The sequence below is a fragment of the Elephas maximus genome, chromosome 16 (genome assembly GCF_024166365.1).
Source record: "Elephas maximus indicus isolate mEleMax1 chromosome 16, mEleMax1 primary haplotype, whole genome shotgun sequence".
NCBI lineage: Eukaryota > Metazoa > Chordata > Mammalia > Proboscidea > Elephantidae > Elephas > Elephas maximus.
In genome coordinates, this window is record NC_064834.1 from 71,246,315 (window position 1) to 71,264,536 (window position 18,222).

Sequence of the window (18,222 nt, forward strand, 5' to 3'; positions counted from 1 at the left end):
TAGAAGATTTTTATCAGCTGCTGCAGTCTGAAATTGATCGAACATGCAATCAAGATGCATTGATAATTACTGGCGATTGGAATGCGAAAGTTGGAAACAAAGAAGAAGGATTAGTAGCTGGAAAATATGGCCTTGGTGATAGAAACAATGCCAGAGAGCGAATGATAGAATTTTGCAAGACCAATGACTTCTTCATTGCAAATACCTTCTCTCACCAACATAAACGGCGACTATACACATGGACCTCGCCAGATGGAACACACAGAAATCAAATTGACTACATCTGTGGAAAGAGATCTTGGAAAAGCTCAATATCATCAGTTAGAACAAGGCCAGGGGCCGACTGTGGAACAGACCATCAATTGCTCATATGCAAGTTCAAGCTGAAACTGAAGAAACTCAGAGCAAGTCCACGAGAGCCAAAATATGACCTTAAGTATATCCCACCCGAATTTAGAGACCATCTGAAGAACAGATTTGACGCATTGAACACTAGTGACCGAAGACCAGATGAGTTGTGGAATGACATCAAGGACTTCATGCGTGAAGAAAACAAGAGGTCACTGAAAAGACAGGAAAGAGAGAAAAGGCGAAGATGGATGTCAGAGGAGACTCTGAAACTTGCTCTTGAGTGTTGAGCAGCTAAAGCAAAAGGAAGAACTGATAAAGTAAAAGAACTGAACAGAAGATTTCAAAGGGCCTCTCGAGAAGACAAAATAAAGTATTATAATGACATGTGCAAAGAGCTAGAGATGGAAAACCAAAAGGGAAGAACACGTTCGGCGTTTCTCAAGCTGAAAGAATGAAGAAAAAATTCAAGCCTCGAGTTGCAATAGTGAAGGATTCCATGGGGAAAATATTAAACGATGCAGGAAGCATCAAAAGAAGATGGAAGGAATACACAGAGTCATTATACCAAAAAGAATTGTCGATATTCAACCATTTCAAGAGGTGGCATATGATCGGGAACCGATGATACTGAAGGAAGGAGTCCAAGCTGCTTTGAGGGCATTGGGAAAAAACAAGGCTCCAGGAATTGATGGAATATCAATTGAGATGTTTCAACAAACAGATGCAGCGCTGGAAGTGCTCACTCACCTATGCCAAGAAATATGGAAGACAGCTTCCTGGCCAACTGACTGCAAGAGATCCATATTTACGCCTATTTCCAAGAAAGGTGATCCAACCGAATGTGGAAATTATAGAACAATATCATTAATATCACACGCAAGCACAATTTTGCTGAAGATCATTCAAAAACGGCTGCAGCAGTATATCGACAGGGAACTGCCAGAAATTCAGGCCAGTTTCAGAAGACGACGTGGAACCAGGGATATCATTGCTGATATCAGATGGATCCTGGCTGAAAGCAGAGAATACCAGAAGGATGTTTGTGTGGATCATAACAAACTATGGATAACACTGCGAAGAATGGGAATTCCAGAACACTTAATTGTGCTCATGAGGAACCTTTACATGGATCAAGAGGCAGTTGTTTGGACAGAACAAGGGGATACTGATTGGTTTAAAGTCAGGAAAGGTGTGTGTCAGGGTTATATTCTTTCACCATACCTATTTAATCTGTGTGCTGAGCAAATAATACAGGAAGCTGGACTATATGAAGAAGAACGGGGCATCAGGATTGGAGGAAGACTCATTAACAACCTGTGTTATGCAGATAACACAACCTTGCTTGCTGAAAGTGAAGAGGACTTGAAGCACTTACTAATGAAGATCAAAGACCACAGCCTTCAGTATGGATTGCACCTCAACATAAAGAAAACAAAAATCCTCACAACTGGACCAATGAGCAACATCATGATAAATGGAGAAAAGATTGAAGTTGTCAAGGATTTCATTTTACTTGGATCCACAATCAACACCCATGGAAGCAGCAGTCTAGAAATCAAAAGACGCATTGCATTGGGCAAATCTGCTGCAAAGGACTCTTCAAAGTGTTGAAGAGCAAAGGTGTCACCCTGAAGACTAAGGTGCGCCTGACCCAAGCCATGATATTTTCAATCACATCATATGCATGTGAAAACTGGACAACGAATAAGGAAGACCAAAGAAGAGTTGACGCTTTTGAATTGTGGTGTTGGCGAAGAATATTGAATACACCATGGACTGCCAAAAGTACGAACAAATCTGTCTTGGAAGCAGTGCAGCCAGAATGCTCCTTAGAGGCAAGGATGGCAAGACTGCGTCTTACATACTTTGGACATGTTGTCAGGAGGGATCAGTCGCTGGAGAAGGACATCATGCTTGTCAGAGTTCAGGTTCAGCAGAAAAGAGGAAGACCCTCAACGAGGTGGATTGACACACTGGCTGCAACAGTAAGCTCAAGTATAACAACGACTGTAAGGATGGCGTAGGACTGGGTCGTATTTCGTTCTGTCGTGCATAGGGTCGCTATGAGTCGGAACCGACTCGACGGCACCTAACAACAACCCCAACAATGATAGATTGTCCAAAGGCTAACAAAATGTATGCACGTTATGCAACTATGTAAAGTATGTCTGCATTTGGATAAGAACTAGGAGACAATATGTAAATATAAAAATAATTTCATTAGCAAATGAATTTTATAGATAAATTTTTCTTTTTAAAAAATATATTGCTATATTGCTCTTCATATTGAAGAGCAGTCAATGGAGGTAGTCTCAAAGCCCTTTTCTGTACAGTCTAGGGCGCTGGAGTCCTCTGAGCTCATGCTGGTACCGAAACCTGTTGCTGTCGAGTCGATTCTGACTCATAGCAACTCACATAGGACAGAGTAGAACTGTCCCATAGGGTTTCGCAGGAGCGACTGGTGGATTCCAATTGCCGAGCTGTTGGTTAGCAGCAGAGTTCTTAACCACTAGGGTACCTAGGCCTCTTGATTCATTCTCTCCAGACCCCAGGCTTCTTATAGGCCGACTCCGAGTTACAAATCAGTCATTTGCCCCGGACAGAAACAAAAGTATGACCCTCAGAGATCCAAAAAAAAAAGTAACAGGCAAATTCACATTTGTCTTTAGTCGAAACAACTGAGGTTCCGGTGAAAGACCAGACATGATCTTTTAACCTGTTAGATTGTCTGACAAACCTAGCTCTACCAAGGTCTGGCACGTTAAGAAAGTGAATAGAATCATTTTTTTTTTTTCCATAAGTAGTGATTACACACCAGAAACACCCTTTTGGATTAATCTAATTTATGAAAAGCTATTCCACGAGCATAATGTTAAGGCATCGTTTATTTGGACTAATAACGTTCTGATTAAGTAACAAAATAAAAAAGTCCTCTAGCTTAGTGTTCCTTTAACACACCCAGTGACTGCGGAAACACACGCCCATGGGATCCAAGTGGCCCAGGAATGAGACATGCCAGGAGGTCAGCTGGTGAGCTTTGTGCTGCTGGAAAGAGAAACAAGGGCAGAATGGGTGGCTGGGGGCTGAAGGGGCAGACCCAGCTGCCCATCCTTAATACTCAGGATGATGTCAATTACAGTGGAGGATCTAGGGCAGGAGTGTGGCAGTGGGGTCACTCAGGGTCAAGTGTCCCAGCTCTAGAGGACTCACCCCTCCTAACATCCCCGCTTGTGGCTGAGTTTACAGTGAGCAGGGCTCTGCCCCTGGTACAGGGGGTGAGCTAGAGGTTAGTCCAGCAAAATGGCCTACAGTTCCAGACTGGCCTCTGTCCTCCTGACAACAGTAAAAACCCCTACACCCTGCCAGACACTCTACTGCATGCATTGCCTCATTTAGTCCTCACGGCTACCTTACCAGTTATTAGTCCCATTGTACAGATGCGGAAACTGAGGCTCAGCAAGCTTCTGTTACTTTCCCAAGGTCACACAGCAACTAACGGATTTGGACCCAACACCCAGATCACCTTGCTCCCAGCCTGGTGTTCTTTCCTCTCTCTTATATTAATTACAATTTACCGATTACATACTTTAGTTTGGCACCTTACATATAGTATGTCCTTTAACGCCTATAATGATACCATGGCGTGTTACTTTTGTCCCCATGAGCTTGCTAAGGCCCCACAGCTCAGAGGTGATGACAGTGGCGTGTGGACGGGGGATGTGGACTGCACCAGATCACAGTGTCAGAAAGGTGACACCAAAATGACTGTTTAAAATTTTTGTGCAGTATTTCAGCAGAAATTTATTATTTTTGTAGTTAGTGATAACAAAAACATTTTTCATAAGCCCATCTTACTGTATCAATATACCTACAAGGCTGAAACTCTATGCTAACTTATTTTTTGAACCTTCTAATGCCCTCTGGTCAGAGCTGTCATTATTACGCAATTATAAAGAGCGGTTTCATCTGCAGGAAGTACAAGTACGCGCTGTTGTTTACTGCCAGTGCCTTTACGGTCAACCACTGTGTCACATTTTCTGGTGTTTTAGCTACAATATTGTGGTAATTAGTATTTGTGAACCTATATTAAGAACTTTTTTTTTTAGAATGGAGTAGTAATTAAAGGAAAAGAAGAAAAATAAAACAGGCCTCTGCTCAGTTATGAATAATGTTGTAACCAATACTGTTATAATTCAATGTAGAAAGATTTTACAAAATGACATTGTTGTTAGTATTCATATAATCTAAGAAATATTACATTTAAGGAATTTACAACTATATTTAGTCAAGATGTTCACTAAGCGCTGAAATGCTAGTGTGTTTATCCCCTTAAAATCCTCATTTTAAAGCTGGCCACTGTGGTTTTGGTACCTGGTGGCTGATGCAGCAAATCCAACTCTACTTTTATCCGAATCCTTATTACTTCTTCTCTTGCAAGTCTCACCTTACAGAGGAAAATGTTTTTCTTCAAGTTCAGGGTGGTATAGTTTAGAGGGACCACCACTGTCATTGAAAACAGGATGCCCAGATTTATGCCCCAGCTCTCTCGGCAAGTAATAAGATGCTGTAGGAGACTAGGTGCTGCGCTAGGCTTTTTAAATATACTATCTAATTTAATGCTTTTAATTATGTGGGGATGGTGTTAGGGATTGAATTGTTTCCTCCCCAAATATGTATTGAAATCCTGGTCACAGGCAGTTATGATTTAACCACGTGATTGAATCGGTTGGCCTGGGGTAGAGCAGATTACTTTCCGTGATGTAAACTAGTGTAATATAATCCACTGGTCAGTTGGGGTCATACCCGTGTAGGGTGGATCCTAATCACTTCTGAGTTATAAAAAGAGCAGTACAAACTGGAGCAGACAGACACCACGTGAGGCTCGTCTACGATCCGAGACAAGCCAAGGAACCAAGGAATGCCCAAGGTTGTCGACAAGGAAGGAATTGACAAGGCTGAGCTCCTCATTTAAACTTTCAGCCTCCAGAAATGTTAAGAAAATAATTGTCTGTTCTTTAAAGCCACCCACTTGTGGTATTTGTGTTATAGCAGGTAGCACCGGGTGACTAAGACAGATTGTTCAACAAGGCCGAGTAATCTGCCCAAAGTCACAATGAATGCCCTTCTATCACTAATACTAACCTTCCATGACTCCCTATGGCCAGAAGAAGAAAGCTCACGGTGAGGACTGAAGAGTGAAAAAGGCTTAGTTCACTGCCTAGAACATGGATAAGTTCTCAATAAATGAAATCCGGTGTTAGTAATCACAGGGCACCCAGAAGCCTCTTCAGGACCACCTTCAGTGTGTGGATTTCACAGACTTATGCACACAGAAGCACGTGGGCTGGAAGGTATTTGGACCAGTGTGAAGGTCACGTGATGCTTACTTGTGCGGGACTTGAGAACCGCCCCAGTGTGCCCAAGTTGCTCATCGTTAAGTCCTGCCATTTCAAGTTGAAATGAAATAAAACAGACATCAAAAATAAACAAACTATAAGAGAAAAAAAAATAACAAAATAAAATAAAACAATCCAAGGCGAATTCCATTATTTCTGGGAGCACATCCAGTCTCAAACAAAAGTCAGCATCAGAATTGTGTTCCCTTTGCTTTGCACAATCAGGCCACAACCAGGCCAGGGCTATCTTCTTTTATTTTTTGAAATAAGACCTTGACCACAGCTCTTGACCTTATTGGGAATGTGTGCTCAGCCAAGTGCCTTGATGTTCCTGCTGTCACCCACAGAATGGGAGGAAATTTTCACAAATCATATACCTAATAAGGGATTTGTACCTAGAATATACACGACTGTTATGATGCAATAATGAAAAGACAAATAATCCAATTTAAAAATGGACAGAGTCTAAATAGATACTTCTACAAAGAAGATATACAAACTGCTGATACGCACATAAAAACATACCTAAAATCACTAGCCATCAGAGAAATGCAAGCCAAAACCACAATAAGACACACTGCACACCCACTATGATGGGTGTAATAAAAAAGACAATAACAAGTGTTGGTGCGGATGTGGAAAAATTGCAACCCTCATACACAGACTGTTGGTGGGAATGTAAGATGGTGTAGCCTCTTTGGAAATAGCCTGGCAGTCTGGTTAAAAACAGTTACCCTATGAGTCATCAATTCCACTCGTAGGTATGCATCGAATAGAAATGAAGAGATATAGCCACACAAAGATGCGTACATGGATGTTCACAGCAGTATTATTCATAATAATAAAAAAGTAGAAGCAATCCAAATGTCCATCAACTTATGGATAAATAAAATGCCGTATATCCACACAATAAAGTCCTGCTACATGCTACCATATGGATGAATCTGGAAAACGTCATGCTAAGTGAAGTGAGCCAGACACAAAGGACCATATATTGTATGATCCCATTTATGTGAAATGTCTAGAATAGGTAAGTCTATAAAGGCAGAAAGTAGATTAGTGGTCACCTAGGGCTGGGGGCACTGGGGGAAATGGGGAGTGACTGCTAATGGGTCTGGGGTTTGTTTCTGGTGTGATAAAAATGTTCTAACATTGATCATGGTGACATTGCACAACTCTGTGAAAATACTAAAAACCACTGCGTTGTCCAATTTAAATAGGTGCATTGCATGGGGTTTGTATTTCAATGAAACTACTTAAAAAAAAAAAATCCCAGGCTTCCCAGGCACCTGGAGTTCATTCCAACTGGCCTGTGGATTGTGATTGATCATGGAAAGCAACGTGGCGTTGTCAGTAGTTACAAGCCTGAGTTTCACAAGCAGGCACATCTGGGTGCCCACCCTGGCTCTGCCTTCAAATGGTCGTGTCTACCTTGGGGAAGTCTGTGAGCCTTAATTTTGTCCTGTACAGGATACCTGTGATAATGCACTCTTAGAGTTTGAGTGGATTAAATGAGATGGTGCCTATAGAAGGTTTATCATAGTACCTGGCACTCCGTGACTGCTCAATAGTAAGCTATTGACTTCATCATCTTCACCCTCACCATCTCCACCCATGCTGGGGCAAACCTATCTGCCAACTTACCAGTGACATTGGAAAGTTTATTTACAAATTCAAGTGGTTTATTCAGTCAGATATATATTTTTTCCCTCTGTCCTCATCCCTGCCCCAGCTTCAACCAGAATAGGAATCAGAAATGCTACATGCTCTTGTCTCCACCAACTTCAAAAGAAAGGGAAACAAGGTTGTCCTTGTTCAGGGAAGCAAAGGATGCCACAGTGGCAGATGCCCCGAGCCCACACTGCCAGGCTGTGGCGGTGATGTCATCAGGCATGAGGTGAAATGGTAATTTTTCAGGAATAAAGAGGCGCATGGGCTCTGTCGTATTAAAGACATTGACTGTGTGTCCAATATTCTCTCTTCCACGCTGGCCAAGACAGATGCTACAGAGAAGGCCATAAAAATCCATTAACATACTTAATTGCACACTCTTGTACCAGGGGAGACACATTGTTGTCCCAACCCCTGCTGGTTATCTGTCCTTGCCCTGAATATTCAATATTCCTGTCCTCAAGGTAGTTTGCAGATTTAAACTAATTAGTTCCTCCTCCTTCAAGAGGCATTTTCTTACCTGGGAGATGGAAGACCTATTACCTGCCGCCCTCCCCCATCTGTGAGCTCTTGCATTGAATCCTCACTGTCACCTTGTGCCTAGTTGACCTCATTTAATGAGCATTTTGAGCTCCTGTAGCATCGATCATTTATTGAGCACCAGCGGCATGCCAAGAAGGGTGGTATTGGGGAGAAGGGAAGACTAGGATTTGGTTTCTTTTTGAGAGGAGTTCTAAGTCTACTAAACAAAAAACAAAAAGTGAACCCAAACCCATCACTGTCAAGCTGATTCTGACTCATAATGACCCTTTACCACAGAGCAGAACATAGGGTTTCCAAAGAGCAGCTGGGGGATTCAAACTGCCGACCTTTTGGTTAGCAGCCGAACTCTTGACCACTACATTGCCAGGAATCTAAGTATACTCCCGTTGCCATCAATTCCGACTCATAGCAACCCTATAGGACAGAGTAGAACTGCCCCATAGGATTTCCAAGGAGTGGCTGGTGGATTCGAACTGCTGACCTTTTGGTTAGCAGTGGAACTCTTAACCACTACATCATGGTTACTTACCAGACAGGCATGTTGGTAGGTAACAACAAGGTGAGGGGATAAATATTGAATTAGCACGGAAGAGGGGCTTTTCAGAGGTCAGTACACAGAACTTCCACTTACAGCTCTTTGACCTGAATTTAGTCTCATGGCCTGACCTAGTTTTAAGAGGAGCTGGGAAATGTAATCTTTTAATTGAGCAGCAATGTTTCCAGGTATAAATTGCCAGTTCTGTCCCTATGAAAGAAGGTATGGAGAATGAATTTTAGGAGGCAATTATCAATGTTTTTATCACAGGAGGTATCAAAGATTCTTTAAAAAAAAAAAAAACATTGCTGCCGAGTCAAATTCCAACTCATGGCGATGCTGGAAGACAGTTTAGAACTGCCCTGTAGGGCTTCCACAGCTCTAAATCTTTACAGAAGCAGACTACCACATCCTTCTCCCGAGGAGCAGCTGGTGGGTTCGAATTGCCAACCTTCCAGTTAGCAGACGAGCTCTTAACCACTGTGCCACCAGGCCTCCCAGAATTTTAATAGGGGAGTGATCTACTTAGATCTGTGGCTATGGGCATCTCTGAAGAAGACTGAAAGCCTCATTAGGGAAGGGTGTGGGTAAAAAGAAGGTAAGCCACACAGCAAGTAATTAAGGGGACAAATAAGAGCCAAAAGGTGTTCTTTGGCTTTAACAACTTGGAGAATACTGGATGTGATCTGTGGGAAAGCTGTTTTTCAGAAGTGATTAACGTGCATACAAAGACCCCTGACGGAGAAATTACCAGTATTTGGTTCCTTTTGTGGATCAAGGAGCCAACAATCTGTTGCAGGAGAGAAAGGTATCTGCAAAAATCATTGTTGGAAAGGAATAGAGTCAAGTACTGTAGCAAAAGAGTATAAACCAAGTACTGAGAAGAAAGGAGGGGGAGACTGACTCCAATTTGGAGAGTGGAGAGAGAAGAAACTGAAAAACGAAAGCCACTTCGACAACAGGTAAGGTGGCCTCAGGTTTTGTTGTTGCTGTTGTCAGGTGCCGTCAAGTCGGTTCCAACTCATAGCGACCCTATGTACTACACAATGAAACACTGCCCAATCCTGTGACATCCTCACAATCGTTGTTATGCTTGAGCCACTGTATCAGTCCATCCCCTTGAGGGTCTTCCTCTTTTCTGCTCACCCTTTACTTTACCAAGCATGATGTCCTTCTCCAGGACTGGTCCCTAATGACAACATGTCCCAAATACGGGAAATGAAGTCCTACCATCCTCACTTCTAAGGAGCATTCTGGCTGTACTTCTTCCAAGGCAGATTTGTTTGTTCTTTTAGCAGCCCATGGTATAGTCAATATTCTTTGCCAACACCATAATTTAAAGGCATCAATTCTTCTCCGGTCTTCCTTATTCACTGTTCAGCTCAGTCCTCAGGTTTAGGGCTGTATCTTCACCAAGTGCAAGGGAATGTTTCCAAGACCTCAGGTCTCTACTTTTTGGAAATTGTTTACGTTCAGACCGTTCATTTAATTCTCTTTCTCCATTTCATTTAATTAATTCCCATTTTTTTCATGATTCTGTAAAGTCTATGAGACAGGGGCCTTGTTCATCGCTACACCCTTGAGGTCAACAACAGTGCCTGGCATTGGTAGGCGCCCAACGTCAACTAATCAAAGGCAGGAAGGAGAATTGGGACATTTATCCCTTTCTTTTCACGATTTCCAGCAGGGCACAGAGCCAACGCAGTGTCAACCTGAAGAAGAGACAGGACTGGAGGTAGCAGCACGTGTTACCGACAAGCACTTGCCCGGACCTGCGCAGAGCGGCGAGCGGCCAAACCTGGAAGCCGCAGAACCTGAAGGCAACGGAAGCTGGCGCGGCGGAATCCCGAGGCGACGGAACCCTGAAGCGATGGAATCCGAGACGACGGTACACGTGGGCGGTGGAACCTGGAATCCAGCGGAACCCGTCAGGGGCGCCCACGGGGCCACCCGGACAATGCCTGGACGGAAACGCCGCGGCCTCCGCTTCCTGGTTGCCGGTCGGCGCGGAGGGCGGGGTTCAGGCTCTGCGATGTTGCCCTACACCGTGAATTTCAAGGTGTCGGCTCGCACCCTCACCGGGGCCCTCAACACCCACAACAAGGCGGCGGTGGACTGGTGAGGGCGACGTGCTCGAGGCCGCCCAGGCTCGGCCGAAGTTTGTGAGGGGAGGGAAGGAAGGAGAGGTGTCACCCGTTTGGCTCGTTATGTCTCGCCAAGACCGGGTGCCACCCTCTACGATGGAGACTTTCTTTTAAACGCTGTTGCTGTTGTCGTTATAAAAGTCATAAATGGCGCACGTGGAAATGTCCGTGTGCAGACACATCTGGCCCCTTCGGCCCTTCCTTGTTGCTCTTCGCTGCTCTCCTCGCGCCTCCCGCTCGCCATCCCGTTCCCGTCGCCCCTCCAGCCTCGGGGCCCCTCCTCCTGCCCTCAGCCCCCGTCCCGCTTTCTCTCCCCGGTCTCTTCCCCTTCTCGTCTCCCTCTTCCTCACCTTGACTCATCCGACACTGTGCCCTTCATCGACGTGCCAGACCCTGCGTCTGTCTGTCCTCACACCTGTCCTTCGTCTCTCCTCTTTCTCTCCTGGATCTTCTGGAGGACGCTCGCATCCACAACAGCTCGTTTCTCTTAGTTTTTATCTTTGCACTGTAGAAACAACACTGCAGCTCTGAAAAATTAATAGACACATGCTCCTGATAATGCTGTCAAAAGAACTGAAACCTCCTTTGGGGTCCAGTGTTTGTCTTTTTATCTGGTTGAAGCGGTTACCACTAGCCACAGACACCCATACGGCGTCCCGCACTTTGTGGATGCTAAGGATTCAAAGTTGAATAAGGCCAGGCCTGTGCCCCCAAAGACAAGTACATAGACGACTCCACCAGTTCTTTATACATCCTCGTGGCTGTATGTTCATGTCTCTTAAAACCTTTTTTGCAGAATGGAAAATGAATTCCAACAAGCATTCATAAGCTGAGTTAGACCTTTTATTTCAACGAGATGATGTAAACTACTGGCCTCTGGGCTTAAAATAATAATTTTGTTAATGGGAGTACATTTTAATTAGATTTGTCACTTATCTAGGATGCTTCTTGACAAGAGAAGTTAAGTCTTGCTTTTTTATGTATATACTTTAAATTTTAACGTTACTGTTTTGTTAGGGGCTGGCAAGGTTTAATTGCTTATGGATGTCATTCGCTTGTGGTAGTGATCGATTCAAACACGGCCCAGACTCTTCAAGTTTTAGAAAAGCACAAAGCTAACGTTGTCAAGGTAAGTCAAAGCCCACCTTGATCCTAGTACATTATATTTTCTTTTCTTCGGTTTCAAATATCACTATATTTTCATAAAGTTATTTGTTTAAAATGTTGAATAGCTTTTAAACATAATAATCCTTTTGGGGCGGGCTAGCATTTCCAAATGTATGACTTAGTGTGAATCCAGGCTGAGCTATGAAATACTAGTTCTTGGGTCATTTGAAAGCTGATAGAAGACACTAATTCTGCCACTTACTGTGCCACTTATTTATCCACTAGTTTTGAGCACTAGTGTGCTGATGAAAGCCCTCAGGTAATTACTGTGTAGTGAGGAGGACCAAAAAGAAAACACACAAATATTCACAGTATGATAGGTGAGCCATGTATGACATGCTGTGGGAAAACAAAGGAGCAACATGTCACCTAGTTGTGGGGATTAGGGGAGGGTCACAGAAGTCTTTCTAGTTTAGGGAGTAGTTAAACAGTAGTTAGCCAACTGAAAAATCAGGGAGCATTGCAGGCAAAAGGAAGAACGTAGCCAAAGGTAACTAGTTCTTTATGGCTAAGATGGGATGCATTTGAAGGAGTGGTAAAAGAGGCAGCCAGAGAGGTTCACCTACCTAAAGGTTTTATGAGACTACGAAGGAGTTTGGATTTTGAAATAGGAGATTGATAGGACCATATTTACATTTTAGAAGAAAGGCACCCTGGCTGCAGTGGAGAGGATGTGTTGGAGAAAGGAAAGACTGAAGGCAGGGAGATCATTCCGTAGTCTTTGCAGTAATTTTGGCAGGAAATAAGGCAGAGGCATGAAGGAGAGTTACTTAGGACTTTTTTAGGAGGTAAACTTGATAGCTCCTAGTGACCAATTTAAGGGAGAGGCAAAGAACAGAATGACTGCAGAGTTTATGGTTGCCACTGTAGGAAATGAGTGTGAATTTAATCAGTGAGTTTAAGTTTTCAACATGTGCTGAGTCTGAGATGCCTGGGGAAATTGAATCATAGCGATTTGATGTTTAAGATCAAGGTTGGAGATAGAGACTTGAGGTCATGATATTTGGGGAGAGGTGGAATTGTGACAACTTTATTGAGATATAATTTGTACCTACCCTAAAATCCACCCATTTAAAGTGTACAATTCAGTGTTTTTTAGTATATTCACAGAGTTGTGTGACCAACACCACGATCAACTTTAGAACATTTTCATTACCCCCTAAAGAAACCCTGTGTCTTGCAGTCACCCCAGTCCTCTGTATTCCTAGGTGATCACTAACCAGTTTTTGTCTCTGTAGACTGATTTGCCTATTCCATACATTTCATGTAAATTTCGTAGAATATGTGGTCTTTCGTGACGGGCCCTTTAACTTTACATGCTTTCAAGGTTCATCCATGTTGTAGCATGTATCAGTAGTTCGCTCCTTTATGGCTGAATAACATTCCATTGTATGAATTTACCACATTTTGTTCATTAATGATCATTTTGATATTTCCCACTCTTTGGCTATTAAAAATAGTGTGATGAGCATTAATGTACATATTTTTCTATGAACGTATGTGTTTCTTTTGAGGTTTATATATTATACTATATGTTTTGTGATTATATATATATATATCCAGTTGATTCCAACTCAAAGCAACCCTGTGTGTGTGTGTATACATATATATATATGTATACACACACACACACATTCTTATAAGTGGGATTATGGGGTCATATGGTAGTTCTATGTTTAACCATTTAAGGAACTGCCAGACTGTTTTCCAAAGTGGCTACAGTATTTTACATTCTCAGCAGCATTATTTGAAGGTTCCTATGAGTCAGAGGAAACCCTGGTGGTGTAGTGGTTAAGTGCTGCAGCTGCTAACCAAGAGGTCGACAGTTCAAATCCGCTGGGTGCTCCTTGGAAACTCTATGGGGGCAGTTCTACTCTGTCCTGTAGGGTTGCTGTGAGTTGGAATCTACTCGACGGCAGTGGGTTTTGGTTTATGAGTCAGAATCGACTCGTCAGCAATGGGTTTTTTTTTGGAATGTTGCCACATCCTAGACAACACTTGTTATTTTCCATTATTTGATAATAGCCATCCTAATAGGTATGAAGTGGTATCTCACTGTAGTGTAGGTTTTCATTTCCTTTTGGCTAGTGATGTTGAGCATCTTTTCAGAGTTGTATAGTTTTAGCTTTTGCATTTATGTCTTTAATCCATTCTGAGTTAATTTTTATATATGGTGTGAGGTAGGGAAAACTACAGTTGATTTTTGTATATTGACCTGTGTACTGTGATCTTCATGAACTCACTTATTAGACCTAGTAGTATTTTTGTAGGTTCTTTGGAATTTTTTTACATAGACAGTCGTGTCACTGCAAATAAAGACAATTTTTCATTTATAATCTGTACGTCTTTTATTTCTTTTTCCTGCAATGTTACACTGGCTAGGACCTCTAGTACAATGTTTAATAGAACAGTGAAAGCATTTGGTCTTTCACTAGTAAGTCTGATGTTAGGTGTAGGTTTTTTTTTTTTTTTTTGACAAAAATGCCTTCTGTTTACCTCTTTTTTTTGTAATTAGCCATTTCTGGAGCTTTCATTTCTTTGTATAGATCCAAGTTTCACCTTAGTATTATATTTCCTTTGCCTGAAGAACTTTCTTTAAATTCTTGAGGTACATGTCTGATGTTAGTTGATTCTCTCAGCTTTTATCTGAGAAAGTCTTTATTTCACCTTGTTTTTGACAGATATTTTCACTGGGTATAGAAGTCTGGATTAACCTTTTTTTTTTTCCTATTAGTACTTTGGAAACCGTGGTGGCATAGTGGTTAAGAGCTATGGTTGCTGACCAAAAGGTCGGCAGTTCATATCCACCAGGTGGTCCTTGGAAACCATATGGGGCACTTCTACTCTGTCCTGTAGGGTTGCTATGAGTTGGAAATGACTCGACAGCAACAGGTTCGGTTTGGTTATTAGTACTTTAAAGATGTCACTGTGCTGTCTTCCAGCTTGTGTAACTTCTGATGGGAAAAGTGCTCTAATTTTCATCTTTGTTTCTTTGTATACAGTGTATCTTTTTCTGTGTTGCTAACTTCAAGATTTTTTCCTTGCCATTGGTTTTCAGGAGTTCGACAATGATGTGTCTAGGTTTTTAGTGTTTTTTTTTTTTTTTAAATATATACCCTTTTGGGGGGTTAAAAAAAAAAAAACACACATATATATACACACACTCATCAGAAATATATACACATACACAGATACACATTCAAACATATACATGTATTGCATATATGTACATGCACATATATATATACACATATTTTACTAAATTTTCTTTTTGGCCTGAAGAAAAGCTAAGTTTATTATACAGTAAAACTGTAGGCTTGTTAACACTGAAGTTCAGAAAACGTTCCTGTTTCCCTTTTTCATGGTTACCTATTGCAGTTGGTTAGCTTACTTTCCCACCTCAGCATTACATGTGTGGGTATGCATACACACGCTGGTGTGTGTGCATGTGTTTATGTGTGCTTATGTTTATATGTATGTGTGTATACACATATATGTCTGTGTGTATATATATATGTATGTATATATTTGAAGTCTTTGTGGTGTTTAAGTTCATTTGTTGAACACCAGCTTTGTGTACCGTCTAATATCTGGGGATAGAAATGTAAACAAAGCCTGCCCTGTGCAGCTTACAGTCTGTGGGTTGGTGATAGGTAAATACATTGATTGATTGATTACAAATTGTCTGGTGAATGCTTTGAAGAAAACAAGGCAGGTGCTGAGATAGGAAGGCCCTGGCATATGGCAAGGACTGTGTACTTTATTCCTTTCTGTGTCGATATTGACTGTTCAGGAATTTAACCAGCTGCTGGTGTCCTAGAATTCTTGTGTTCTTTATTTACAAATTCTATTCTTGTGATTTTTTTTTTAGAGGTATGAAGGGATACAATTTTTTTAGGAAAAAAAACTTGCATTTTTTCCAATTTTGTAAAAGAAAAATAACCCAAGTTTTGTGTTTTTTTTTTTTCCTAATTTTCCCCCAGCAAAGTTTTTTCTATCCATAAGTCCTTTTCTCTTAGTTGGGAGAATAGAATACAGAAGAACATTTTCTTTAGCAATTTAGGATTTTAGGTGTTCTATGAGCCCTAATGGCACAGTAGTTAAGAGCTCAGCTGCTAAACTAAAGGTTGGTAATTCGAATCCACCGACCACTCCTTGGAAACCCTGTGGGGCAGTTCTACTCTGTCGTATAGGATTGCTATGAGTCGGAATCGACTCAATGGCAATGGGTTTGGTTTTTTGGTATCATAATTAAATTTTAGGAAAATGAATTTCCATGGCATTCTGGAGCTTTTAACTTGAATTTCATAGATTATTAAAGCTAGGCATCATTTTTTGTATCTTAAAGGCAAGGACTTTGTGGTGTTTAAAAAAATATGAACTACAACTTTAAAAATATACTATAAATAATAAAAATGTATAACTTTCAAGATGGAATCCAGTTTCCTGTTTATTCATACTAAATAATATTCTTATAATGTAATTTTTAAGTTCTGGTTGTTTTGGGAAAATTACGTTTCATTTCATCTGCTGCGAGTATTTACTTGATTTGATTTCTTCTTGATACTAGGTCAAATGGGCCAGGGAAAATTATCACCATAACATTGGCTCACCCTATTCCTTGCGCTTAGCTTCTGCTGATGTCAACGGGAAGATCATCGTTTGGGATGTAGCAGCGGGAGTAGCTCAGTGTGAAATCCAGGAGCACACCAAACCTATCCAGGGTGAGGAAAGTCAGCTCCACGCAGCACGTGTGCCGATTCACTGACTCTCGGAGTTGCCTGTCACTTTTTGTTCATTTGATTTCATCACTTCCCAGTTAGCTCTTCCTGTCACCCAGTCATCTGTTCTTGATGATTGCATTGAGCCTGTTTTCTGAACTGAAACTGACTTTCTTTTATCAGTACATCTCTGGTCATATTTCCTAATAGCTCATTTGTGCTTTGGCAACACACGTTAACATCAGCCTCTGTCAAGTTGCATCGTGAGAAAAATTAAGCTGTTACAAGCCATAAAACTTGACTGAACTGCTAATTCGAATTAACCTTTGGTGCTTTCTTCTATTCACAGAGATGATCAAGATTTTATTCTCATTTTTACATAGATGGTTGGTTGGTTTGTGTGTTTATTTATTTATGGTTCTCACCTAAAGCCAGAACAGTATTCTTTAGACTCAAGGGTTTTGTCTGAATAGTTTCCTCAGTTATTTAAAAAATATTTACTGAGTACTTAATGTATGCTAGGTATTGAACTAGATCTTTATCTAGTGTGTTGTAATGAAAAATCATGAAAAAACAACAAAGTCCCAATTAGTAATTCCACAGAACCATCTTTAGGAGAGTCTTTGACATGTTGATTTTATAAAGTTTTAAGTAATTATTAATGCAAATTGCTTTTTTATTTTCTCTGAAGTTATATTTCAAATTGCTAGAAAATTTCAAACTTGAGATTTTAACCAGACAGCTTATTTTTATATAAAGTTAACTTTATTAATACAGCCTTCTCACAGACAGACACGCACATGCACACATACACACACATCACATTTTGGAGGGATTAAGATTTTAAGGACCACGTTTTTTAAAAAAAACAAATATTAAGGGCAAATTAGCAAAGTTTTTTGAAGTGGATGGTTTCTGGATTTTACCTTTATTTGCTTGGTCTTTGCAGATGTGCAGTGGTTGTGGAATCAGGATGCTTCCCGGGACTTACTGCTGGCTATCCACCCGCCAAATTACATTGTGCTGTGGAACGCAGACACTGGCACCAAACTCTGGAAGAAGAGCTATGCAGATAACATTCTTTCTTTTTCTTTTGACCCTTTTGATCCCTCACACTTAACATGTGAGTAGTATTTGCTGGTGTAAAATAAGGAAAGCATTTATAATACAGTTAGTGTTGTATACATAAGTCATATATTTGTATGTTACGTACCTAATACGTTAAAATGACTGAGCAACGTGGAGAAGCACATCTAGTCCATGGATCTGTAGCCCCTGTATACAGATACTAAATCACAGCCCACACCATTTGAGAGTAGTTTGATAGTTAGAAGTCTGAGTCAGCAAGCTTCACCTTCACTGTGTTCAATTTGTGAACAGAATTAGACTAGCCAGGGAGAGAGTTGCTGTGATACTGTAATTCTGGCATAATTAAATTTGTTTTTCTTGAAACACATGAAGAACTTGAGTTAAAGGTTTTATTTAGTCTATGACCAAATTAAGTTCTTCCTTTTGAAAAAAAATTATACTAATTTATACCATTAGTTGAGTTCCATAAATAGATGCATGTAGTTAAGGAACAGAATAAGCCCAAGGGGATTTTTTTTCTTGCAGAGGTTGTTTTTACCGGTGTGTTTTTGCTATTTTACTGAGCGACCAATCTAAAAATTAGACTTTTAGAAAGATATTTTTGT

General features: G+C 41.1%; 1 protein-coding gene across 4 annotated transcripts in view; it reads left to right on the forward strand.

Annotated features, from left to right (window-relative positions):
• Positions 1-10,180: 10,180 nt before the first annotated feature.
• WDR11 (WD repeat domain 11) overlaps positions 10,181-18,222 on the forward strand; it is a 55,074-nt gene continuing 47,032 nt past the window's right edge. For all 4 annotated transcript variants that reach the window (XM_049855025.1, XM_049855026.1, XM_049855027.1 and 1 more), the window contains exons 1-4: positions 10,181-10,614; positions 11,658-11,769; positions 16,378-16,531; positions 17,478-17,651. In XM_049855025.1, the coding sequence (XP_049710982.1) occupies positions 10,367-10,614; positions 11,658-11,769; positions 16,378-16,531; positions 17,478-17,651 (688 nt within the window). In that variant the 5' untranslated portion in view covers positions 10,181-10,366. The remainder of the gene's footprint in view (positions 10,615-11,657; positions 11,770-16,377; positions 16,532-17,477; positions 17,652-18,222) is intronic.